Here is a 26,512-nt window from a genome sequence, read left to right on the forward strand (position 1 = left end):
CACATCGCATGAAAGAATAAAAAAAACTTTGTGATCTCTTGTTGGGAATCCAACAGGGAACTGCTGGGACCATGGGTTTCTATTAAGTTTCCTAAATATCGGCCAAGAATTTGCTGGGAAAATATTGGCATGTTCATGATGTGAGCTGTTATTAATTAGCATATAAGAATCCCAACAATTTGTGGTGAGGAAGAAATATGCCTTAAGTTCTGATTCATTACAAATTGCTGGATGATTTGTGTAAACCACCATTAGCTTCATAAAAACGGGATCTCGGCCTCAACTTCTCCTTGACTGTCAGGAAATTGCTGGACTGGTGCTGTAGATATTAATTAAACTCACCACAGTAAGTTAGGGCATAAGGACCCTTTAATGGGTGATTTATGGTCCTGACATTCCACTCAACCTTGGAGGCCCAGAAAGGAAACAACAAACTATGGAGGTTTGCTCCTGCAGGTAAAAAAAATGTTCCTAGAGGTTTTAAAAATTTTATTCTTACTTTTCCTTGCTGTCTCTTTTCTTTCTCATTCCAGTTTTTATTTTCCTCTCTTTATTTCTATTGCTGTATCTTGACTCTAATCCACCCTATTATCTTCTTTGTTCTTCCTCTGTTCCTTTATTCTTAAATTTAATTGGTTACGGAGATAAGATTGTTGGCCCCATCATTCACCAAGGTACCAGATGCCCCATTGACCTCACTGTGCTCACACTTCCAGCAGTTTGCAGTGCAAAAATAATTGGAGCTAAAGGATGAGGAAAAATATTCAACACACAGCGCTCACTGTGAGATGTCCAGCTCCAGCAAATTCTGGGCCAATAATTACTTTTGTACTGAAAAGCGATGCCAAGAATGTAACAAATCATTTATTCTGATGGCAATGGTATTTGCTAAACTATTATAGATTATTTCTAAAGGGCCAAGCTTCCTGCATTTTCAGAAGGAATATACAATTAGATGTTTAGATGCTTGAGTGACAGATGAAGAACAGACACTAACTAAAATAATTCCCCTCCCCATGCATTGCAGCCACCAAATCACTTAGTGATCAACAAGCCAACTTGGACAAAATCCATGCTGAGACTATTGGCAGTACCATTCTTTTTAAATAAATCATTTGAAGAAACTGAAACCATAAAAGGCTATAATTGAAGTTTCCCTCCAACAGGAACAACCTACAGCTACTAACAATTTTTACTGCTTACTGCAAGATTGTACTAAACGCTTTACTTTTTATAGGACAATCTCTTGGTGGAAAAATCTCTGTTATTCTAACAGCAAACATGGCCGTAAGAAATGTTTTACAATCCTGATATAACACACAATCAACTGTACTTACAAGTTGAACGAAGTAGTTAACCATGATCCATCTAATATGTACCACACCAGAATATGCTGAATAAGTTACAAAATGTTAAAGTTCAGCTTCAATAGAAACAACTGATACTAACAGAACATGCAGACAGAGAATTTTTTTAAAATCAAATTTACTTTTCCAAGCTTTTTTAGGGGATTTTACTGCTATCAATTAAAAAGCGTCTGTGACCGCTATGGAATTCATTCCACGCTATCCTATTGTGGTCAGACCCCTCTCGCTGTCCATATTGTTCTAACCTTATCAACTTGGGCTTAATTCCCATTACTCTTCAAATCAAAAGGTTGCAGTCCTGGCACAAATCTCTCTTGCTCTTTGCTGGCCTGTGCCCTTGGCTGGATTGTCTCCATTCCCCACCCCGCCCTCCCCCCCCAATTCCCACATGATTCAAAAAAGTTAACAAAATGTGAGAAAAACAGAAGAGAAGAAAGAAAAGCAAAAGTAAAGGATAGAAGGGACAAGAAATGAGAGAAATATACGGAAAGACAGTGAGGTGCAGAGAGACAGAAGCTGAAAGAATGAAGAAGAATTATGCAGGTAGAGATAGATCTGGACAGAGTCAGCGTGTGTGTGAGACAGAAAAAAATGAGAGTGATTGTGAGAAAAACTGTGACAGAAAAAGAGAAGAAAAGGGAAAGAGCAAGAGAGAATTCAAACAACTGTACTTGTTGTGACCCAAACCCATATGTCAGCTATGGCCCTCCTCCTTATTCCTGTCCAAACATTCTGGCCATCCTGTTCTTAAACATCTGCTTTCACCTACCGACCTCTTCGCATCATTACCCTGCCATCAACTCATCACTCCTGGCCATGAGGTGACATGCCTCCCTCCCTATGAAAGCCCAGGATCTTGTAGCACTGAGATGTGAGTGACAGCAGAATTCCAGGGTCTAGGGATCCCTTCTGTCTCTTTTCCCTCTTCTATTTCCTTACTTTGATTTTCTTCTTCTACCCGTTTTATACTTCCCTCAGTTTCTGTGCTCCTGCACGATCGTGACCCGAAACCGGTTCTAAGGGTGATTGACTCACCAGGGATAAAGCTATCTTAGATCTCATATTGTGTAATGAAGCAGGGTTCATCAGCAATGTCATAGTAAAATATAATAATACCACTGAATTTCATGTTAAGTTTAAAAGAGATACATTTCAATCACAAACAAGAATCTTAAACTTAAACAAAGGCAATTACGAAGGCATGAGGGGAGAACTGACTAAGATTAATTGGGTAAATAGACTGGAAGGTATGGCGGTAAAGGAACAGTGGGAAACATTTAAAGAAACAATTCAAAGGGTTCAACAAAAGTACATTCCATTCAAAAACAAAAACAAAACCCATCCAGAAAGACCCATCCGTGGCTCACTCAGGAAGTTAAGGAGAGTATTAGACTAAAATAAAAAGCTGACCATGTTGCAAAAAATAGTAGCAAGTCTGAGGATTGGGAGTGTTTTAGAAACCAGCAAAGGTCCACCAAAAAGTTGATAAAAAGGGGAAAAAATAGAATGAGAGTAAACAATCCAGCAATATAAAAACAGATTGTAAGAGCTTTTATAAGTGCATAAAAAGGAAGAGAGTAGCTAAAGTAGACGTTGGTCCCTAGAGGCAGAGACAGGAGAAATCATCATGAGGAATGAGGAAATGGCAGGGGCATTGACCAAATATTTTGTGTCTGTCTTCACAGTAGAAGGCACAAGTTCCACACCAGAAATAGGCAGTAACCTAGGAGCTAAAAAGAGTGAGGAAAGTAAGGATATTGATATCAGTCGAGAAAAAGTATTGGAGACACTTGAGGGTCTAAAATCTGCAAAGTCCCCGGGACCAGATGGTCTACATCCGAGGGTTCTAAAAGAGATAGCTGCAGGGATAGTGGATGCACTGACTATGATTGTCCAGAATTCCTTAGATTCAGGAATGGTCCCGTCAGATTGGAAATTGGCAAATGTTACGCTGCTTTTCAAGAAAGGAGGTAGAGAGAAAACAGGGAACTGCAGGCCAGTTAGCCTTAACATCAGTCGTTGGGAAGATGCTGGAAACTATTATTAAGGAAGTCTTAACATTGCACTTGGAAAAGCATAGCATGATTAGAACAAGTCAGCATGGTTTTACTAAAGGGAAATCCTGTTTGACAAATTTATTAGAGTATTTTGAGGATGTAACTAGTAGGGTAGATAAAGGGGAACCAATAGATGCAGTATACCTGGATTTTCAAAAGGCATTCGATAAGGTGCCATATAAAAGATTAAAAGGCAAGATAAGGGCTCATGGTGTTGGGGGTAATATATCAGTGTGGATAGAGGATTGGTTAATAGTCAGGAAGCAGAGAGTGAGCATAAATGGGGCATTTTCAAGTTGGCAGGCAGGGAGTAGTGGGGTGCCGCAAGGATCAGTGCTGGGGCCTCGGCTATTTACACTCTATAATAATGACTTGGATGAAGAGACAGAGAGTAATGTATCTAAGTTTGCTGATGATACAAAGCTTGGTGGAAAGGTAAGCTGCAGGGAGGATGTAGAGAGGCTGCAAAGAGATATAGACAGTTTAAGTGAGTGGCAACAAAATGGCAAATGGAGTATAATGCAGGGAAGTGTGAAGTTGATTTGTTGATGTTCAAAGAGACTTGGGGGTACTCGTACAAGGAACGCACAAAGTTAACATGCAGGCGTAGCAGGAAGGCAAATGGCATGTTGTCTTTTATTGCAAGGGGATTGGAGTAATAACTGAAATTTAAAAATCTTACTAAAATTGTACAGGGCTTTGGTAAGACTGCACCTGGAATACTGTGTGCAGTTTTGGTCTCCACATTTAAGAATGGATATACTTGCACTGGAGACAGTGCAGTGAAGATTTACTAGATTGGTCCCTGGGATGAGAGGGTTGCCCTATGATGATAGGCTGAGTAAATTGGGCCTATATTCTCTGGAGTTTTGAAGAATGAAAGGCAATCTAATTGAGACACACAAGATTCTGAAAGCTGAGAAATTGTTCCCATTGGTCAGGGAATTTAGAACATGGGGACACAGTCTCAGGATAAGGGGTCAATCATTCAGGGCTGAGATGAGGAGAAATTACTTCATTCAAAGGGCTGTGAATCTTTGGAATGCTCTACCTCAGAGAGTTGTGGATGCTCCATCATTGAATACATTTAAAGTTGGGATAGATAGATTTTTGGTCTGGCAGGGAATGAAGGGATATGGGGAATGGGCAGAAAAGTGAAATTGTAGCCCAAGATCAGCCATGATTGTATTGAATGGTGGAGCAGGCTCAATGGGCCATATGATCTACTTCTGTTGCTATTTCTTGTGTTTTTGTTCTCTGGATTTTTGCTCCCCAGTGGAAAACCAGGAGTAGCTGACAGTCATCGAGCCCGTGAGTCTCAATGGGAGGTCACACCCAATCTAAATGGTCAGGCCCCACTTAGATCCCACCAGACATCTACCTTCCTGAAATGGCAGAAAGAGGCACCTAACCAACATTGGGAAGATCAGAATCCAAGGCTAGGGGAGCATCTATCAGCACCAAGTTAAGTCATAGGGCAGGGCGGCAGGGGTGAAGAGTTGGGATCAGATTTTTAATGGGGATTGAAGGAGCACTCCTACTCCTCCTAGTCCACCTAAGAAAAGCTTTTGACTCACCTCAGAGGGCTTCCTCTTCTTCCCCACCAGGTTTTACTGAGCAAGGTGCCCATAATGGGCACCCCACTCAGGAGGCCATTAAAATGACAGGACCCTGATTAATATGCATCAATGAGATATCTGCCTGTGGGAGGCGGGCACCTCAATTATCTAAAAAAAGGGGCCCAGTTAAAGGGTCTAGGCATGAATCCAGTAGGAATGAGGTGGGAAGCCTTTGCACAAATACTTTAACCAGCATACTGCCCTGTTTCTACCAGGCAGGCTAGGTTAAATTTTACCTATTTGAATACAACTGGAAAACACAACTGTAGTAGATTTTGTATATAAACATAAAAGCTCAGGTCACGACTTGAGCTAATGGCTGGGAACAGACTGGAGCAGGTATGGTTTCATGTTCCTGGCCCTTTCCCACCTAAAATTTTGCCAAAGCCCTGTGCATATCTTATTTTTCCCAGACCTCAGGATCCCTGTCACTGCTCCCAAATTTTGAGATTTCCCTACCAATGATTTGATGCTTTGGGTACCTGTACTCAATGCTAATAAATCCTGAGACTGCCCCCTTCCTGTATCCATTTCCAGTGCTACCAAACCCTGAAATCCCTGCACCTAGTTGTGATACACCCTAGGACTTCCTGTATCTCTCAGTTGTAGCATGTTTCTCCCAATGGAGGCAGTGAGTCCCGGGGCTTGTCAGCACTGGATGGGAAGTGAGAGGGTGTTGAGCTGAATGCTATAAGTGGAAAGTCCTGAGGTGTGCATGTTCCAGGGGAAGCTATCTAGGTATGTGGTCTTACTGAAGGAGGGAAGAGGTAAAGGGTGGATGGAAAATTGGTTGTCTCAGAACTCTGGGTAGAGGATCCCAGACCCAGAGAGTAAATGTGCACTAGTATCTGAGAGTATTGTGGGTAGGAGTGGGGCCATGTGGACAAGAGTATGTGATTCATATCCACCCCAGCTAGTTTTTAAATCCACTACACATTTTCTGACTGGAAACTATATTTATCTTCTCTCTATTTTTCTGTTCTCTTGCTCAAATGTTACCAATCAGAATTTTCTATCAACAAAACACACATGATGGTAATCCAAGTCTTCAAAATGTAATTCATTCGATTATTTTGGAAAGAGGAAAAAAGAGCTCAAATTAGAATGAGAGAAGGCAATGGTCCGGATTTTGCGCTAGATGTTCATTATGCGTATACTTGGCCATAGATTTTCTGTAGGATTTTGCACTGGAAGTTGTATTAACTAAGAATCCAAAGCAACATGGTATCCTCTCCAGGAGCTCTTTTTGAGCAGGCTAATCAATGATGTGTCTCCTGAACTAATCAGATTGAGGAATCCTTACTCAGACACGTTGGCCGCAGAATTTGTTTCCTTAATGCCTGATTTTCTGGACTATGAGTGTCGTTTTGGCTCCAAAATGGTGTCCATGGTGCGCATGCACACTTTTGGTGTGAGTTATGCCAGATGCCATTTTGCTGAGGGCATTAGTGTGCTCTGTAATGTTGATTTGACACCAGTGTTGCCATTTTGGTGTTCCACACTTCAGCTAATGCCATTTCTTAAACATGCACAGATAAACAGGTGTTTAGCAGCAGGAAGAACCTCCCCCCACCAGCGCGATTTAAAGGGATCATCAACAACTTTCAGGTTTGTTGCTCTGCCGGTTACGAACATACGAAGATACGAACATATGAATTAGAAGCAGGGTTAGGCCACTCAGCCCCTCAAGCATGCTCCGCCATTCAATAAGATCATGGCTGATCTGATTGTGACCTCAACTCCACATTCCCGCCTACTCCCGATAACTATTCACCCCCTTGCTTATCAAGAATCTATCTATCTCTGCCTTAAAAATATTCTAAGACTCTGCTTCCACTGCCTTTTGAGGTACAGAGTTCCAAAGACTCATGACCCTCTGAGAGAAAAAAATACTCCTCATCTCTGTCTTAAATGGACGACCTCTTATTTTTAAGCAGTGACCCCTAGTTCTAGATTATCCTACAAGGGGAAACATCCTTTCCACATCCACCCTGTCAAGACCCCTCAGGATCCTATATGTTTCAATCAAGTCGCCTCTTACTCTTCTAAACTCCAGTGGATACAAGCCTAGCCTGTCCAAACTTTCCTCATAAGACAACCTGCCCAATCCAGGTATTAGTCTAGTAAACCTTCTCTAAACTGCTTCCAACACATTTACATCCTTCCTTAAATAAGGAGACCAATACTGTATGCAATACTCCAGATGTGGTCTCACCAATGTCCTGTATAACTGTAGCATAACCTTCCTTCTTTTGTACTCAATTCCCCTTGCAATAAACAATAACATTCTATTAGCTTTCCCAATTACTTGCTGTACCTGCATACTAACCTTTTGTGATTCATGCACTAGGACACCCAGATCCCTCTGCATCTCAGAGTTCTGCAATCTCTCACCATTTAGATGATATGCTTCTTTTTTATTCTTCCTGCCAAAATGGACAATTTCACATTTTCCCAGCTTACACTCCATTTGTCAGATCTTTGCCCATTCACTTAACCTATCTATATCCCTTTGTAGCCTCCTTACGTCCTTTTCACAACTTACTTTCCTACCTACCTTTGTGTCATCAGCAAATTTAGCAACCATATCTTCGGTCCCTTCATCCAAGCCATTTATATAAATTCTAAAATGTTGAGGCCCCAGCACTGACCCCTGTGGCACACCACTTGTTACATTTTGCCAACCAGAAAATGACCCATTTATGCCTACTCTCTGTTTCCTGTTAGCTAGCCAATTTTCTATCCATGCCAATATGTCACCTCCTACACCATGAGCTTTTATTTTCTGCAGTAACCTTTGATGTGGTACTTTATCAAATACCATCTGGAAATCTAAGTACAGTACATCCACCAGTTCCCCTTTATCCACAGGACATGTTACTTCTTCAAAGAACTCCAATAAATTGGTTAAACATGATTTCCCTTTCACAAAACAATGTTGACACTGTCTGATTACTTTGAATTTTCCAAAGTGCCCTGCTATAACGTCTTTAATAATAGCTTCTAACATTTTCCCTAAGACAGATGTTATGGTAACTGGCTTATAGTTTCCTGCTTTCTGTCTCCCTCCCCTTTTGAATAAAGGAGTTACATTCGCTATTTTCCAATCTAATGGAACCTTCCTCGAATCTAGGGAATTTTGGAAAATTAAAACCAATGCATCAACTTTCTCACTGGCCACTTCTTTTAGGACCCTAGGATGAAGTTCATTAGGACCCGGGGACTTGTCAGCCCGCAGCTCCAACAATTTGCTCAGTACCACTTCCCTGGTGATTATTAGTCATGCTGTTGTTGCCATTGTAGAAGTGTTTGGTGGTTTCCAGAGTTCTTTAAAATTGCTAAAAAATCTACAGGGAGTGTGTGGCAGGTGCTGAAGGACTTTGTCCTGACTTCAAGGATTCTGCACAAGCCACTTGCTTCCAGACATGGGTGCAGTAGTATGCATTCCCCCTTGGCCTACAGCATGACAGGGAGAATGAGCAGAGACAACACAGAGCAGGATTAGTTGCTGGACGAGGGAGGAGGAGGAGGAGGGGAGAAGGGGTCTCAGCACAAGGCCATATCTATGTAGGATGTTCAGGGAGCAATTCTCTTACCTGAACTTCAGCGAAGAACAGTGTGTCAGATGTCTGCACTTCACTAAGGAGGTTCTCAATGAAATTTGATACCTGCTCGGTCCACAACTGCAACCTCAGAAGGGCAAGGACTGCATTGCCAGTGGCTGTGTATGTGACTATGGCCATGAACTTTTATGCTTTCAGGCTTTAGCAGGCAATATTGGCAACATCTCTCACTTAGCTGTCCACTGTTGCATAATGGAGGTAACTGACGCTCTTTATTCCAAGAGAGCTGAATACATTTCATTGTCTCTTGCCAGGAAGAAACATAAGGAGCAAGCACACAGCTTTGCAAGGATTACAGGCTTCCCCCTGATGCAGGGTGTTACTGACTGCACACACATTGCTATATGGCGCTGCAGGTGAACTCTGACAAGTACCACAACCCGAAAGGGATTCCACTCCTTCAACATACAGCTGGTGTGTGACCACGGCAGTGAATCATGCAGGTCAATGCTGGGTATCCTGGTAGCAATCATGATGCCTTCATTCTGTGGCAGTCCACTGTGCCATCTGTATTTGAGGCAACACGACAGATCAGATGGTGGCAATGGGTGACATGGGCTATCCTTTAATGAAATGGTTCATGACTCCGCTGTGCAACCCATATAAGAAAAGCCATGCTGCCACACGAAATGTGATACAGCAGATTATTGAAGTGCTGAAACAACGCTTCTGCTTCCTGGAGTGCTCTGGAGGAGACCTGCAGTACTCCGCAGAGCACATGTCAAGATTTATAGAGATAGAAATAGCAAGTTTAAGGCAAATCGTGTCTGTTGGCCCATTGTGTCTGTTCCAGCCAAAAAAAGATTCACCTGTTCTAATCCCATTTTCCAGCATTTGGTCCTTAGCCCTGCAGATTGTGGCACTTGAGGTACATATTCAGACTCCTTTTGAATGAGATGAGAGTTTCTGCCTCAATGACCCTTTCAGGCAGTGAGTTCCAGACCCCCACCACCCTCGGGGTGAAAAAGGTTTTCCTCATCTCCCCTCTAATTTTTCTACCAATCACTTTAAATCTATGCCCCCTCATCACTGACCTCTCTGCTAAGGTGAATAAGCCCTTCACATCCACTCTATCCAGGCCCCTCAAAATTTTGTACATTTCGATCACATCTCCCCTCAGCCTTCTCCGTTCCAAGGAGAACAACCCCAGCCTATCCAATCTTTCCTTATAGCTGCATTTTTCCAGTCCTGGCAACATCCTCGCAAATCTCCTCTGTACTCTCTCTCGTGCAATTACATCCTTTCCATAATGAGGTGACTAGAACTGCACACAGCACTAAAGTTGTGGCCTAACCAATGAGTTATACGGTTCCAGCATAACCTCCCTGTTCTTGTATTCTATACCTTGGCTAATAAAGGAAAGGATTCCATATGCCTTCTTAACCACCTTATTGACCTGTCCTGCTACCTTCAGGGATCTGTGGACATTCACTCCCAGGTCCCTTACTTCCTTTACACTTCTCAGTATTTTTCTATTAATCGTGTATTAATTTGTCTTGCTTGACCTCCCCAAATTTATCACCATTCCTGGTAATCTGCTGCATGCTGCACAACCTTGTCAACAGCTACATGGCCACCAGCTACTGAAGAGGAAAAGAAGGAGGAGGATGAGGAGGAGGAGGATGAGGAAGAGGAGGGAGGATGCAATCAATAGAGCCCCTTTCAGGCTGGGCTGTCCACTATCGACTCATCTGAGGGTGATACCAGTAGCTGGAACCCCAATTTCCCATTCACTAACAGTCCCACACCTCACCTTTCAGCTGCAAAAAAACCCCACCACAAAATAAAAATTCCAAACCAAATTTATAAATGAAACCTGCCATATTAAAAACAAATGTCAACTAATCATACTTGTACATTCCCTTAGTGTCTATATTCCAGGTGCCTTTGCATGTCCAAGTGCTCTTATGCAGTGCAACCCCAGTGGCTGCAGCATGGCTGGTGAAAAGCTGCTTTCATTGGAAGAGACTGCAGATGACCTTGGAGGATGATCGCGAGCAGCTCTGGGACTAGAAGGTCTGTCCTCAGGCTACACCACTTCAGCACAGGCGGCAGCAGTCTAGGCTGGCTGGCTGACAGGCAACTGCAGGGACAGTAGTGGATTAGTGGGAGGACGAATACTGCCATCCTGAGAGAAGACAGGAAGTTTATGCTTCATGGAGGGATGGATGAAAACGTAGGTGCTGGCGCCATCTTTAAAGCACTGCCGGCTCTGCTTGTACTGTTGCCTTTCCCTGATGTAGTGAACCTGGAGTGCTGCCGCACCCATTTTTTTTACTATTCGTTCAGGGGATGTGGGCGTTGCTGGCTAGGCCAGCATTTATTGCCCATCCCTAAATGCCCTTGAGAAGGTGGTGATGAGCTGCCTTCTTGAACTGCTGCAGTTCTTGGGGTATAGGTACACCAACAATGCTGTTAGGAAGGGAGTTCCAGGATTTTGACCCAGTGACAGTGAAGGAACAGCAATATAGTTCCAAGTCAGGATGGCACGTGGCTTGGAGGGGAACTTGCAGGTGGTGGTGTTCCCATGCATTTGGTGTCCGTGTCCTTCTAGATGGAAGAGGTCGTGGGTTTGGAAGGTGCTGTCGAAGGAGCTTTGGTGAGTTGCTGCACTGCATCTTGTATATGATACACACTGCTGCCGCTGTGTGTTTGTGGTGGAGGGAGTGAATGTTGAAGGTGGTGGATGGGTTAAAAATCAAGAGGGTTGCTTTGTCCTGGATGGTGTTGAGCTTCTTGAGTGTTGTTAGAGCTGCACCCATCCAGGCAAGTGGACAGTATTCCATCGCACTCCTGACCTGTGCCTTATAGATGGCGGGCAGGCATTGGGGTGACCGGAGGCGAGTTACTCACCTCATAATTCCCAGCCTCTGACCTGTTCTTGTAGCCACAGCATTTATGTGGTTGGTCCAGTTCAGTTTCTGGTCAATGGTGACCCCAGGATTTATAGAGAGGGTTTCTGCGATGGTAATGCCATTGAACATCAAGGGAAGATGGTTAGATTCTCTCCTGTTTGAGATGGTCATTGGCTGGCATTTGTTTGTTACTTGCCATTTATCAGCCTAAGCCTGGATGTTGTCTAGGTCTTGCTGCATATGGACATGGGCTGCTTCAGTATCTGAGGAGTCAGGAATGGTACTGAACATTGTGCAATCATCAGTGAACATCCCCACTTCTGATCTTTTGATGAAGGGAATGTCATTGATGAAGCAGCTGAAGATGGTTGGGCCTAGGACACTGCTTCTGTGACTCCTGGATCCTCCTCTACTGCTGCTTTGACTCCTGGACCCCCCCTTGTACTACTGCTGCTGCTGCTGGACCCCCCTTTACTACTGCTGTGACTCCTGCACCATCCTGCGCCCCTGAACCAGGACTGCGAACCGACTGGAGGGAGCAAGAACCAACTGGGACCATGTCCAAGGCAAGACACCGGGTGGCCTCATGGTTTAGCAATGCTTCCCTGGAGATTCTGCTCCAGGCAGCAAGGGAATGGGGGAAGGTCCTGTTTCCAAGGGAAGGCAAGGAGAGACACTCCCGCCTGACCAAGCATGCCTGGATGAAGTTTGCACAGGAGGTCAGCAGCCGTGGGGTCAGCCCCTGGAACTGGGTCTAGTGCCACAAGAGGTTCAATGACCTCCTTAGCTTCACCAAGGTGAGTCCTCTATACCCATCTCCTTGTTGGGACTTGCGTGTGGCTACATGGGAGCGAATGTGACAAGGGGAGGAAGGAGGTGGCAAGGGAGTGAGGCATCACCACATCATGGCAGATGCATGGCTGCTTCTTGGTGACAGTCCGCCTTCTTTCATAGCTCAACCCCAATACCTCCTGTGAGAGCGGACGTGGAGTGGAGCCATTTGGGAAACCCCATCGAGGGACAAGAGGCTACCATAAGCATTGGTGTCCTGTTGCTCTTCATGTGAGGTCTAACTGTGTCCTTCTATCCGCTTGCATGAGAAACAGGACCATAACACCAGGGAGACATTGAGGACTGGCAGTGGGATCCTTGATGTGCATGCTCTGATGCTGGCAGAGGAGGAGGCTCTGAAGCTAGTGGGGATCTGGGGGGCCGTACATTTGCAGACAGTGAGACTGGAGTGTTCACACATGAGAGTGAGGAGACATTGTGTTCATGTGTCCTCCAGCACACTTCTGGAGATCCACAGCACACATGGTTGGCATGACGAGATCTGAACAACCTAACCCACAAATGTTTGTGTTCCCTCATGCAGGTCATGGTAGTTTGGAGGCAAGTGCAGCTTCTGGGACAGGAGGTCTTTCGTCAAAGGCAGCTCACCACCACCTTCTCAAGGGCAATTAGGAATGGGCAATAAATGCTGGCCTAGCCAGTGACGCCCACATCCCATGAATGAATAAAAAAAAAAGACCTCTGATGAGGAGGAGGAATAGTCAGAGGATGCACCGTGACATCATTCCCCTGCACCCTCCACCAGTGCAGATACGTTCACCTTGGTGGGCATGTGCTTAGGCTTAGATTCAAGATCACAAGCTGGTGAGGGCACCACAGAGGCACCCAAGTAGCTGATGGAGGCTGTGACAGCCGAGGCCTCTGACAGTCAGAGGATTTTGGGTGGCCAGGCCCATGCTGAGCCTCAGGTTGATGACGAGCTTCCAATGTCGACAGCACAGGGCAAGATGAAGTTGCAGAGAGAGGTAAGGCAACATTTGGTGGAGCTGCCAGAAGCAATGCATGGCCATGTCTCAGGTGTGTGAGCATATGGCTTCCTCTATTGATAGGTTGGCGACCCTCATGGACAGCCAGATCCCACAGATGCATGCAGACCTGCGCACCATTGCACGAGTAGCCATGTCTTCAATGGGTAGCCTTTGTCCCTGAGAATCCATCCCTGAAGAGGAGCGGGGTCCTGAAAATCTGTGGCACCTGGGACTATCAAAGTATGCAGGCATCTTGCTTGGAAAGCAGGCATACACCTGCAGCAAATGCTTTTGGTAGTCACAGATCAGCTGTACATTGATAGAATGGAAGCCATTCCTGTTGATGAAGGCCGCTGTCTGCTCTGTGGGAGCCTTGATGGCCACTTGCGTGCAATATATCACACCTTGCGCCTGGGGGAATACAGCGATGGTCCCGAAGCCGATGGCCAATCCACCATACTGTGAGGGTTGGTCCGGTAGCGCACATAGTCGCCAGTCCTCTTGAACAAGGCATTGGTCACCTCCTTGATGCAGCGGTGGGTTGCTGCCTGGGAGACGACCACACATGTCCTCAGGGGAACCCTGGAAAGACGCATAGAGGTTGAGTGACAGGGTGATCTTCAGGGCCATGGACATTGGGTGTCCACCAAAGCTCATGAGTCACAGCTCGTCCTGTAGCATGGGACGCAAGTTGGTGACGGCCTCCCTGGAGAGCCGCAGTGTTCGGTAACACTGCTGTTTGGTCATTTGCAGGTAGCTGAGGCGAGCACGGTACACTCTCTGGTGTGGATAGGCCATTCTTGGCATGGACGGCTGCTGCCACTCTCCTATTGGAGCTTCACGGGCAGGCCCAGCTGGATCCTGCTCCTCCCTCCCTCTGCCACTGCTGCGTGGCACAGGGGTCCACAAAGGCTCGGTGTATGAGACCCATGTCAGCTAATTGCTGCCTCGCCCATGCGCTGTTCTGGGAGAGATGAGCTTGACTTGGAACCTTCCTGTTGCTTCTCCCCTCTGAAGACGCGCTAATGCCCCTCAGCACCCACCCTTGCAGAGATCCCAGAACCCAAGACTCCGCCCACCCTACCCTTGCACCCTGAGACTGCACCAACTCCACTCTTACACCCGAGACTGCACCCACCCTTGCACCCGTGACTGTGTCCACCTTTACAGAGAGCCCAGCACTGCAGGCCGACAATTTCCTCCGCTCCCCACTCTTCCTCTATCCATTGTTCCCAATGGCTATCTTCCCACGGCAGCACTAAGGCCTTGCCTCAGTGCCTCCACTTTTAAACAGCTGGGGATCTGAAGGCACGTGATCTCTGTGCGCCATTGTCTAAATCTGAACCCCCCCCCCCGCCCTAAAATTTGCTTCAATTCAATGCAAATTCATTCTAACTAGCTGTTCACCAATTCAAATTGCATTCCCGCTGCTTCACGGTGACAACACTGCCTTGGAGCTTTCCCCTGGCCGACAAAATCCAGACGTCACAATGTTGGGTTGCCAGGCGAGCGCGCCCATCCCGATTTTTCAGCACCCCCCCCCACGCCTCCACTGTTGCTCCTGCTGGCCGTATAAAATCGGGCCCACCGTGTGCATATCCTGTCTCTAATTTATCCCCTAGAGTAAATGCAGTGTCAGTATCTGAGCTGGTGTTTTCTTTTATTCATTTGTGGGATGTCAGCGGCGATGGCAAAGCCAGAATTTATTGCCCATGGATGAGTGTGGAAGCAAGTGATGATGCTTCCTCTTCATCACTGTCCTTTTGCTCTTCCTTCTCTTGCTCTTCCACCATGCCCTGGCCAGGTTGCAGTTCTTGGATACCTGAAAGGAGAAAGGCTCAAGCATAGGGTTGTTGTGAAGGGAGCAGGAGAAGTAAGAGGTGCATGCTTACACCATCTGGAGCTTGTAAATTAGAAGAGATTGTGGGATGAGAGGGAAGTGGGATGTGAGAAGGAGGATTAAGTATGAGACTGCCATCTTCAATGGTTTCAGCCTTGCTGCTGGCCACGGCCTCAGCAGTGGCTGCTCCAATGTTGGCAACCATTGTTTCCTTCGTCTGCTGTGCCTATACCCCGCCAGTTAGATGCTGCTGCCTCCAGTTATGCACTGCCTTGTCCTGCAAGAGAGAGTGATGTGTATCAGTGAGTGTGGCGCAATATGTTTGGGTGATGTGGCTGTCATGATTGAATAGCTGGCAGTGTGTGCAAGCTGTGAGATGTGGGTGGGAGGCTTGCAGAAGTGCTAAGTGTGTGAGGGTGAGGTGAAGTATATGAATTTTAATTATGAGTAGTGATTGATAAAGGTTGTTGGAAAATGACTGATGGGGCTGTGGTGCATTGAGCAATGTGTGAGGCTAGTGGTGCAGTGGTTAGCACTGCAGCCTCACAGCTCCAGGGACCCGGGTTCGATTCCGGGTACTGCCTGTGTGGAGTTTGCAAGTTCTCCCTGTGTCTGAGTGGGTTTTCTCCGGGTGCTCCGGTTTCCTCCCACAAGCCAAAAGACTTGCAGGTTGATAGGTAAATTGGCCATTATAAATTGTCACTAGTATAGGTAGGTGGTAGGGAAATATAGGGACAGGTGGGGATGTTTGGTAGGAATAGGGGATTAGTATAAATGGGTGGTTGATGTTCGGCACAGACTCGGTGGGCCGAAGGGCCTGTTTCAGTGCTGTATCTCCAATCTAAAAATCTAATCTTGATGGGATATGGCACTTGAATATACTCACTGAGCTTGACCACTTGTGTGAAGTCATTGAACTTCTTTTGGTATTGCATCCAGGTCCTTGGGGCTTGTTTCCTGACATTGATCACCACTGCTGTCTGGTCCCACTGCCTCCGCAATGTTTGTTTGGAGGGCCACCTAGTCTGCTATGAACAGATGACCTCTCTCCCCCTCACCACCTCCTGCACCAATGTCTCCAGTGCAACATCAGAAAACCTTGGAGCCTACTTTCTGCCATATTGTGCCATTCTTGTCTCTTTGCCAGTCAGTTGTACAAGTACTCCCAACACTTGTTCCAGACAGAATGGACCTTCTCTTTAAGAGGTGCAGGCTGGCTTTAAGTAATGTAGGTAACCTGTAACTCATGCTAGCCTCTCATGATTTTCTGCTCCCTGTTCAGGCATGCAGCCACTCAACAACGTACTTAGTGTTGGCTGCAGATGACAACCATTTAAATTAGCAGGCAGCATGACTCAAATTTCATGGAGTAAATGTTTGCATTGTGTACCTTTTACAAGCAACTTGCCAAGGCTTCTTTGATAGCACCTCCCAAACCTGTGACCTCTATTGCTAGAAGGACAAGGACAACAGGTGCATGGGAACACCACCACCTCCAAATTCACACAAAATCCTGATTTGGAAATATATCATCATTTCTTCATTAAATTATGAGAACAGATTGCATTAACCTGGCTTTTACTCCCTTGAGCTTAGATGGTTGAGTGGTGATCTGATCAAGATATTTAAAATGATTAAAGATTTTGATCGAGTAGATATAGGTAAACCTTTGGACAAGAGGGCATTATCTTAAAATTCAGCTTGATCATTTAGGAGTGAAATCAGGAAGCATTCTTTCACTCAAAGGGTGGTGGAAATCTGGAACTCGCTCCCCAAAAAGTTGTGATATGTCAATTGAAATTTTAAGACTTAGGCCAATATATTTTGGTTAGGGAAGCATATCAAAGGATTTGAACTAAAAGTGGATGCACAGATTTGAGGTACAGATCAGCCACGATCCAATTGATGGCAGACAGGTTCAAGGGACTAATGGCCTTCTTCTGTTCCTGTGTTGCCAGATCTCCATCAAGTAACATTAGGAAATATTAATTAGTTCTAGTTGCTGTTATTAAGTAAGAGATATAAAATAACATTGAACGTTGATTGCGAATAGTTTTTATGTATAGGGCAGAAAATTCACAATAGTACTGAAACAACTAGTTCAGTTTGCAAACATTTTTAAAACTAATTATCCTACTGATTTAACAACTGGAATTATGATACAATTCATGCTTTTTAGCAAAAGCAGCATCTCAGTTTTATCTGAAATTTTCAAATAGAAACAAAGGCTAGATTTTGCGGAGAAGGTGGGGCTCCCGGTGCCAGGGCAGAAAGGCGGGGAGAAACTCGCCTCGGCTTTCGCACGCGGCCCCAGCGCAATCCTCTGTTGTTCAAGAGGCGATGTTTCCGGAGCTGGGATCTACGTCCCTTTAAAGACAGAGATCCTGCCTCCAAAAGCTGCCGGCCAATCACAGGGCCGGCAGCTCAGCAGTATCAGCAGCGCCACTGGGAGTGGTGGCCACTGCCAATACTGCAGGGGCCTTGGACCCAGGCCCAGTGATAGAACCCCGAACCTCAGGTAAGTGAGGCAGTTCACTGGGGCCAGTCTGGAAGGTGAGGTGGGGGAGGGAAGGTGAGGTGGGGGAGGGGAGGTGGGTGGACATCCTCCTTGAGCCACAGATTGCCCACAGAGGAGGGATCATCCCAAAGGCCACAAAGAAGGCGCCTTGTATTACTGGGCGAACTCCTCGTTTGGTGGAGGCACAACCCTCACCGCTGGTTAAACCCCAGCGGCGGCAGGAAGAGTCCCTTAAGTTGCCATTAATAGGCCACTTAAGGTTCCCAAATTGGCCACTGGGTGGGAAGGCTGTTGCCGGCATATCCTGCCCCTGGCAAAATTGCTTGGCGATGGGCAGCGATGGGCCCTCTTCCCCCCTGCCACACGTCGCAATTCTATGCGATCCCTGCCTACGACCCTATCTCGGTGGGGGTGGGGGGGCCATAAAATCTAGCCAAAAGGGAGAATAATTCATTCTGAATGAATGATAAGTGATTTTTTTTCATTTGTGAGAATTCTGTACATTCACAGAGCCTGGGTTTTAGCCTGGTGGTAAGTTCTGTGCCAGAGTGGGGGTGCTGTTGTGAGGTTGGGAAACGCGCAAGAATAGGTTTTCCAAATGTCCTGCAGCATTTAACTACAGGGCTGCTAAGACTGCGTCACCCGCCCCTTGTCCCAACTCCATTAAAACTGGAAGAGGGAGTATTTGAAGCAGGATCTGTTCCTGTTCCAAATTTTTTGCATTTTAACCTCTGACATGACCCTAACCCACCCCTCATTGGGAGTTAGGATTCAGTCCAATATTGTCCTTCCCGGGAGTTATTTTGATTAGTTCAACAAGGATTTTTAGAACAATGTAAATAGATGATTCTACAAGTAGTTTGCTTGAAATAATTATCTACAGGTCTAGTTTTAATTGTGCAAAACCATACAAAAATTGCTGTGTTCTGATACAAAAGTATTCTGAAACAAGGATGTTATTTTTAAAGGCTTGAAGCAAGTTGTTACATATGAACATACAAATTAGGCGAAGGAGTAGGCCACTCGGCCCCTCAGGCCTGCTCAGCCAATTTATAAAATCATGGCTGATCTGATTGCAACCTCAACTCCACGTTCCCGCCTACTCCCAATAACCTTTCACCCCTTGCTCCTTGTTAGTTATAAATAGCACTGTTACAGATATATCCCTCTCGTTTCCTCTGTAAAACACCTTAACAAGTAATGCATTTACAAATTTGTTAAAATTACACATTGAGGAAGATATCAGGGATGACTTGATCAACTTACCTACAACAGTGAGGTTAACTTGAACTTGTTTGCTTCCTATCTTATTTTCTACAAGTAAGTTGTAACAGCCACAATCTTCATGCTTAGTTGAAGAGATGATTAGTTTACTGCTGCTGTCTGTATTTTCTATTTTTATGTGATCACTTTCTTTAATCTGAAATGAGAACAAAATGAAGGATTTAGAAAACCTTTTATTTTGAATTGTACAAAATATTAGCAAAGTGAATTAAGTTGATGGACAGAACCACAGAGAACATCACAAGGTTTCCACACCATGAGGGTATTGTTTCAGTAAATAGTAGTGATGGAGTGCTTCACCTGTTGCTAACGCATGTCAGCCAACACAATCATGATTTTTTGAGATATGTTGCAGGAAGGCAAGATCTTAAGCAGCATCGTACCCTCATGTAAAATTGAAAATTACTATTCATTAATGATTCAATTTAAAGGATTTGGCTAAGGTGTGAGTTAAACTGTTGTCTTTTTTACCTCTGGGGTCTGGGTTTCATACCGATGATACAAAAATCTCCTTTCTCTGCCAGCTGTGAGGAACCTGTATGAAATGAGTTTATATGTTCTTAACCTTAAAAAGTAGTCCATTATGCAGCATAGATAAAGCTTATCTTTACATATCCAACTAGATAAACAAAAATAATTCAATACAGATTATCAACTGTACTACAAAGCAAAATTTACACTGATTTCTGTTTTAAATGGTAACATAAACTTGATACATATATTTTAATACTACATTCACCAAGTTATTGTGGATGATTGTACAGTGTGACCTACAATTTTGGGCTGAATTTTACCACAGGCTTCGGGACCCTGACATCAGGACCAGCTAGGGGTCCCGAGCCTGCAACTGCTGGCAGCGGAACCGGCTCAGCAATCTTCCCAGAGGCAGCATCCTACTTGGCCGCCTCCGGGCTTGCGGTCCAATTTAGGATGGCAAGTGGGCGCTCAATGCTGCAGGCCCAATCCGAGGGCCAGTCACTCTGAAGCTTCGACATCCCCACCAGGAGAGGTGGGCGCTGCTGAGACAGGGCAGGGATCAAGAGGGCACCTCCATTTTGAGACGCCCTTAGACAGGAAAGTAAAAAAATTAAAAATCAGAGGGGCCAAGCAGACCCCATCTGGATGGCCCATTGAGGCCATGGGTTGGCCTTCCGTGCCTGCAGGCTTCAGTTGGGGCATGGAGCTTCCGGCTCCAGTTGGGGCATGGAGCTTCCAGCTCCAATGGACCCCGGATGGCCTCCGGGAGGCCGCCTCTATTCAGCTGGCAGCCTCCCCACATGGCAGGGGTTGCTCCGCCACTGGCAAAGTGCCGGCGGCCCAGAAAAACACTCTTAAAAGGGCCTTTAATTATTTAAAAAGGCTGCCCACCTCCATTTGGTGGATAGCCAATCTGTGCCCAGTCCCACTGCTGGGAAACATCCCCGGCAGTGGGAAGCCTTCCTGACGTGGCTCCCCACTGTTTTCCCGGTCCCCCTGCCTCACAGCCCGTGACGCCAGGGCTGGTAATATAATGCCCTTTGTATTTAAAGAAATAGTTTGCGAATTCAGTAGCAGATACTTTACCCAGTACAATATTTAGAACCCTGGTGGATACGAACAATCTCAGACTCCTCTTCTCAATGATAAACCATCTCCACTGACCACATTTTCCTGCCTTCTCCATCCTCACCTCCAAAGCCAAATATGAGGAAGATTTAAGCGCTGATATTAAGACTATCTGAATGGCTACCTCAGCCATCATATTTCCTTCTTCCCATTGCCTGCTAGCCACTCTCTATTCCAGTTGTCACGTACAAGTGCGACGATGAAAAATTATGGACTAATACTGAAGAGTTATAAACATTGATTTTGTCTTTTAAGAAATGGACCTTTCTTTTAAAAAAATGAAGAATGTGCTCCAAAATGGCTGCTGAAGGTAAAAGACTTGGCCTTTGTGTATTCAAACAGTCTGATAGGGACAAAGGAATATCTTCAAAGCTAAGAGGTGTCAATTGCATCCATCCAAACCCATCCTGAAATATTCCCAAATTTAATGGGTTCTTCTGAAACAAAGAAGGTGTTAAGTGAAAATGTCATAACTGGATTACACTCATCCTGGGCCATTGTGTGAGCATCTTGGGGGAGAGATGAAAGTGTCTCCTACTAGAAGATAATGTGACAAATATTTTACCTGAAAAGGACAGCCCTCAAAGAGAGAGAGGGACATCCAGAAAGCAGAATCCAAGAAGCTTTTCCAGCTAAAGAGCTGGGAGAATTCCAGCAAGCCAGAACGGACATGCCCTGCTATAGAATTCTACATCTACACTTATACATCAGTGAATGAGAAATAATCCACTGTCTTCAACTGAACTTTCAACCAAGTGAGAAACCGACAAACACCTTAGGCCTGTAACAAATGAGAACTTGACATCTGAGAGAATTCATCTGGTTTACCTTAACCCCCGAAATCTACACCCCACTTACCATTGCTTACCCCTTTTCCTCTCTATCTGTCTCTTCGTGTGTGTGTGTGTGTGCGCGCGCACGCACATGCAAGCAAAACCATGAGTGAATGCGGTTGCGACAATTTCGGGTTAAGGCGTATTGATCAATAAATTATTGATTTTCTGTTTTAAACCTATAAGAAAACCTGTCGCTGTCTGTTTATCTGACAAATAAAACACAAAGGGGTTTAACCCTAATAAAAAAACAAACTTGCTGTGGTCAGGTGAGAGTTGAACAGTGGGAACCACCCAAACATCTCACCATGTGGCTGCAACACAGTCCTGACCCCATGTTACTCTATGAATTCTCTCCATGTCCTCCAGCTCTTACAATGCTTAGCTCCTCTTTGAAACCAGTTTCCCGCTTCCTCCTCATTGCCCCATTTAACTCTTTGTCCCGTTGTTTGCTGACAACACAAATGGCTCTTTAGATTGCTCCTTCATGGTGCCTTAGGATATTCCAAAACACTGTACATTATATAAATACAGGTTCTTTATGTTTTTAGGAACACTTTATAGTTGATTATTATAAGGATGTTGTGCTGAGCATTTAAAGATCATTGAAAACCAGAAACCTGAGTTCCAGCACTACCTCACATAGAAGAAACAAGTGATGCAATAGAAGCTATCATGAAGGGATAGTCCCACTGTAATTTCATTTCCTGGACCAGAGAAACATTGAAGTAATTGTTATGACCAGGTGAGAGAGAGGTCTAGGGTTCCCTTTCAGCCTTCACCTGGTCTTACTGTAACAGGGCTTAATTTTAAACACACCGTGTTTTTAGCTCCCCCTTGGTGAATCCTTGTTCACCGCTTTCTAATTGTAAGGCACAGACACCAACACAAACAGGCTTTCTTAGGTTTAAAGAAGAAAGGTTGAAATTTACTAAACTTAAACTCTAATTTGGTTGATGCCTACGGATACAAAACGCGCCCACACTAGCACGCATATGTGATACACACATGCAAATAGAGAAAGAAAAGAGTGGAAGAAAAATAAAGTGAAAAGTTTGAGGCAATATCTGAAGAGTTGTTGTTACAGTTCTTCGAGTTCACTGTAGAGTCCTTGATTGAAGGTAGATCTTGCTTTTCGTTGGGGCCCAGTATTCTTCTTAAACCTTGTTCACTGTAGACTTTTCTCTCTTGGGGTTCATGTGTCTTCAGTGGATTCAGAGGCTTGTGAGAAAGAGATGGGAGCAGACAGGAGAGAGATCTTCTCAGTTCAGGAGCAAACAGACTTTATGCCTTCAAACTCTCTGTGGCTAGTCCCAAATAAAACCCTGGAACAGCCAGGTAGTCATGTGACCAGCCGGTCTAACCAGTCCTGGCCATTGTGGATTGTATCCTCCTTAGCCTGCCCTGGACTGCCCTTCCTCACTTTGATGTCTGTTGGTATGTAAACGTTTTTTTCCAGCCACGGCTGATCTGTTTAACAAGTCATTTCCTCGCTCCAACAACAGTTAAAAATCAATGTTCATGTTAAAATTGATGTGCCTCATTCTTGGCAGGTGGGGGTCTAGCATGACATAATATAGAAGTACCAGTTCTATAAACACTGGTAGACTGAGGAGAATATACATAGGTACATACATAGGAAATAGGAGCAGGAGTAAGCCATTTGGGCCCTCGAAGCTGCTCCACCATTCAACTAGATCATGGCTGATTTTCTACCTCAATGCCATTTTCCTGCACTATCCCCATATCCCTTGATATTTTTAATATCTAGAAATCTATCAACCTCTGTCGTGAATGTACTCAATGACTGAGCCACCATAGCCTCCTGGGGTAGAGAATTCCAAAGATGCATCACCCTTTGAGTGAAGAAATTCCTCCTCATCTCAGTCCCAGATGGCCTACCTCTTATTTTGAGACTGTGTCCCCTGGTTCTAGGCTCACCAGCCAGGAGAAACATCCTTCCTGCATCTACCCTGTCGAACATACGAACATACAAATTAGGAGCAGGAGTAGGCCACTCGACCCTCGAGCCTGCTCCGCCATTCAATAAGTTCATGACTGAACTCATTACTCCACATTTCCACCTACCCCCGATAACCTTCCACCCCCTTGCTTGTCAAGAATCTAGCTACCTTTGCCTTACAAATATTCAAAGATTCTGCTTCCACCGCCTTTTGAGGAAGAGAATTCCAAAGACTCATGACCTTCTGAGAGAAAAAATTTCTCATCTCTGTCTTAAATGGACGACCCCTTATTTTTAAACAGTGACCCCTAGTTCAAGCCCTGTAAGAATTTTGTATGCTTCAATGAGATCACCTCTCATTCTGCTAAATGCTAGAGAACAGAGGCCCAGTCTCCTCAATTTCTCCTCATAGGACAATCCCTCCATCCCAGGAATCAGATCTGCGAATATTTGTTGCACTCCTTCCAAGGTTAGTATTTGCTTCCTTAGGGAAGGCAACTAAAACTGTACTCAATACTCCAGGTATGGTCTCACCAAGGCACTACACAATTCCAGCAATACTTCTTTACTCCTGTACTCAAATCCTCTTGCAATAAAGGCCAACATACCATTCGTCTTCCTAATTGCTTGCTGCACCTACGTTAGCTTTCACTGACATATGAACAAGGACACCCAGGTCCCTTTGGACATCTACACTTCCCAATCTCTTACCATTTAAGAAATACTCTGCATTTCTGTTTTCCTACCAAAGTGTATAACTTCACATTTTTCCACATTATATCCCATCTGCCATGTTCTTGCCCACTCGCTTACCTGTCTAAATCCCCCTTGAAGCCTCTTTACGTCCTCCTCACAACTCACATTCCCACCTAGTTTTGTGTCATCAGCAAACTTGAAAATATTACATTTGGTCCCCACACCCAAATCATTGATTTAGATTGTGAATAGCTGGGGCCCAAGCACTGATCCTTGTGATACCCCACTAGTCACACCCTACCAACTTAAGAATGCCCCGTTTATTTCTACTCTCTGTTTTTTTTCTGTTAACCAATTCTTAATCCATGCTAGCACATTACCACCAATCCCTTGTGCTCTAATTTTGCTTACTAACCTCCTATGTGGGACCTTATCGAAAGCCATCTGAAAATCCAAATACACCACATCCACTGGTTCTCCCTTATCTATTCTGCTAGTTCTTCTTCTTTGGCCTCCTTGTCTTGAGAGACAATGGGTAAGCGCATGGAGGTGGTCAGTGCTGTGTGGAGCAGGGCCTGGAGTGGCTATAAAGGCCAATTCTAGAGTGACAAACTCTTCCACAGGTGCTGCAGAAAAATTTATTTGTCGGGGCTCTTACACAGTTGGGTCTTTCCTTGCACCTCTGTCTTTTTTCCTGCCAACTGCTAAGTCTCTTCGACTCGCCACAGTTTAGCCCCACCTTTATGGCTGCCCGCCAGCTCTGGTGAACGCTGGCAACTGACTCCCACGATTTGTGATCAATGTCACAGGACTTCATGTCGCGTTTGCAGACGTCTTTAAAGCGGAGACATGGACGGCCGGTGGGTCTGATACCAGTGGCGAGCTCGCTGTATAATGTGTCTTTGGGGATCCTGCCATCTTCCATGCGGCTCACATGGCCAAGCCATCTCAAGCGCCGCTGACTCAGTAGTGTGTATAAGCTGGGGATGTTGGCCGCCTCGAGGACTTCTGTGTTGGAGATACGGTCCTGCCACCTGATGCCAAGTATTCTCCGGAGGCAGCGAAGACACCTGCAAAAAACTCCAACAGGTTTTTCTCTTTCATAAATCCATGTTGACTCTGCCCAATCCTACCATTATTTTCTAAATGTCCAGTTATCACATCTTTTAGAATAGATTCTAGCTGATGTCAGGCTAACAGGTCTGTAGTTCCCCGTTTTCTCTCTCCCTCCTTTCTTAAATAGTGGGGTTACATTTGCTACCTTCCAATCTGCAGGAACCATTGCAGAATCTATAGAATTTTGGAAGATGACTACTAAGGCATCCACCATCTCTACAGCCACTTCTTTCAACACTCTGGGATGTAAATCATCAGGTCCAGGGGATTTATCAACTTTCAGTCCCATGATTTTCTCCAGTACTAATTTTTTTTACTAATATTAACTTCTTTCAGTTCCTCATTCTTGCTAGTCCCTTGGTTCTTTAGTATTCCTGGGAGTTTTTTTGTATCTTCCTCTGTGAAGACAGACACAAAGGGCTGAATTTTTCCATCTCGGCGGCGAGCTTCAAAAACAGCAAGGCTGTACGCCGTGGAGCCGCTGTGATATTTGGAGCGGCAACTCATTTACATGTCCGGGGCTGTCCAACTGCCACTGATGACATAGATGGGGCGGGCACTCTGTCCCCGGCAATGGTGTCCGGTGCCACTGCGCAGGCACCGGCGCTATTTTTAAAGGACTTCAGGCCCTTCTGAATCATTAAAATTTTAGAAGTTATAGGGGAGAGAAAATTAAACTTAAAATTTTATTCATAGTTTCAATCCCCTCTCCCACCTCTGCCCATGACTAATCAATTTATTAATTGCCGTCTCCCCCACAAAAGAATAATCTCATGACCCTGACCTTCCCCCCCTCAAAGTTTAAAACCCTTAACCTTCAACACCTTTTCACCATCCCCTCCACCAATTAGTTTTCCTCGTTCCCCCTACTCCTGAAAAATTAGCTGCTTCCCCTCCCAACCAGTGTTCCACCTCGGATCTCTGAACGGAAAATCGAAGGCACGGGAGTTCCGGCAACCGGCTGGAATATTGCAGTGGGATGGCCATTATGACGAGGTAAGTAACTGTTCCTTTATTTAAATAAATTAAAATATTTTAATCAGGCTCCCATTGCCGAGCGGCAGGGGAGCCGCCACAAGGCCTCACCGCCACCAGTAATATGGGGTGGGGCCTTCCCGGCATTGAGGCCCGTGGCAGGCTTCTCCTGGAGGTATTTTCGGGGCCCACCAGCCCAAAGTATTTGTTTAGTTTCCTGCCATTTCCTTGCTCTCCATTATAAATTCTCCTGTCTCTGCTTGTAATCGGCCCACATGTGTCTTTGCTAAGCTTGTCCTTTTTACATGCCTATAGAAGCTTTTATAGTCTGTTTTCATGTT

General features: G+C 45.1%; 1 protein-coding gene across 10 annotated transcripts in view; it reads right to left on the reverse strand.

Annotated features, from left to right (window-relative positions):
• Positions 1–26,512, reverse strand: part of LOC137372031 (myosin light chain kinase, smooth muscle-like) — a 433,121-nt gene that overhangs the window by 70,697 nt on the left and 335,912 nt on the right. For all 10 annotated transcript variants that reach the window (XM_068035330.1, XM_068035322.1, XM_068035326.1 and 7 more), the window contains one exon: positions 18,966–19,119. In XM_068035330.1, the coding sequence (XP_067891431.1) occupies positions 18,966–19,119 (154 nt within the window). The remainder of the gene's footprint in view (positions 1–18,965; positions 19,120–26,512) is intronic.

Source organism: Heterodontus francisci, chromosome 7 (assembly GCF_036365525.1).
Source record: "Heterodontus francisci isolate sHetFra1 chromosome 7, sHetFra1.hap1, whole genome shotgun sequence".
Classification (NCBI taxonomy): Eukaryota; Metazoa; Chordata; class Chondrichthyes; order Heterodontiformes; family Heterodontidae; genus Heterodontus; species Heterodontus francisci.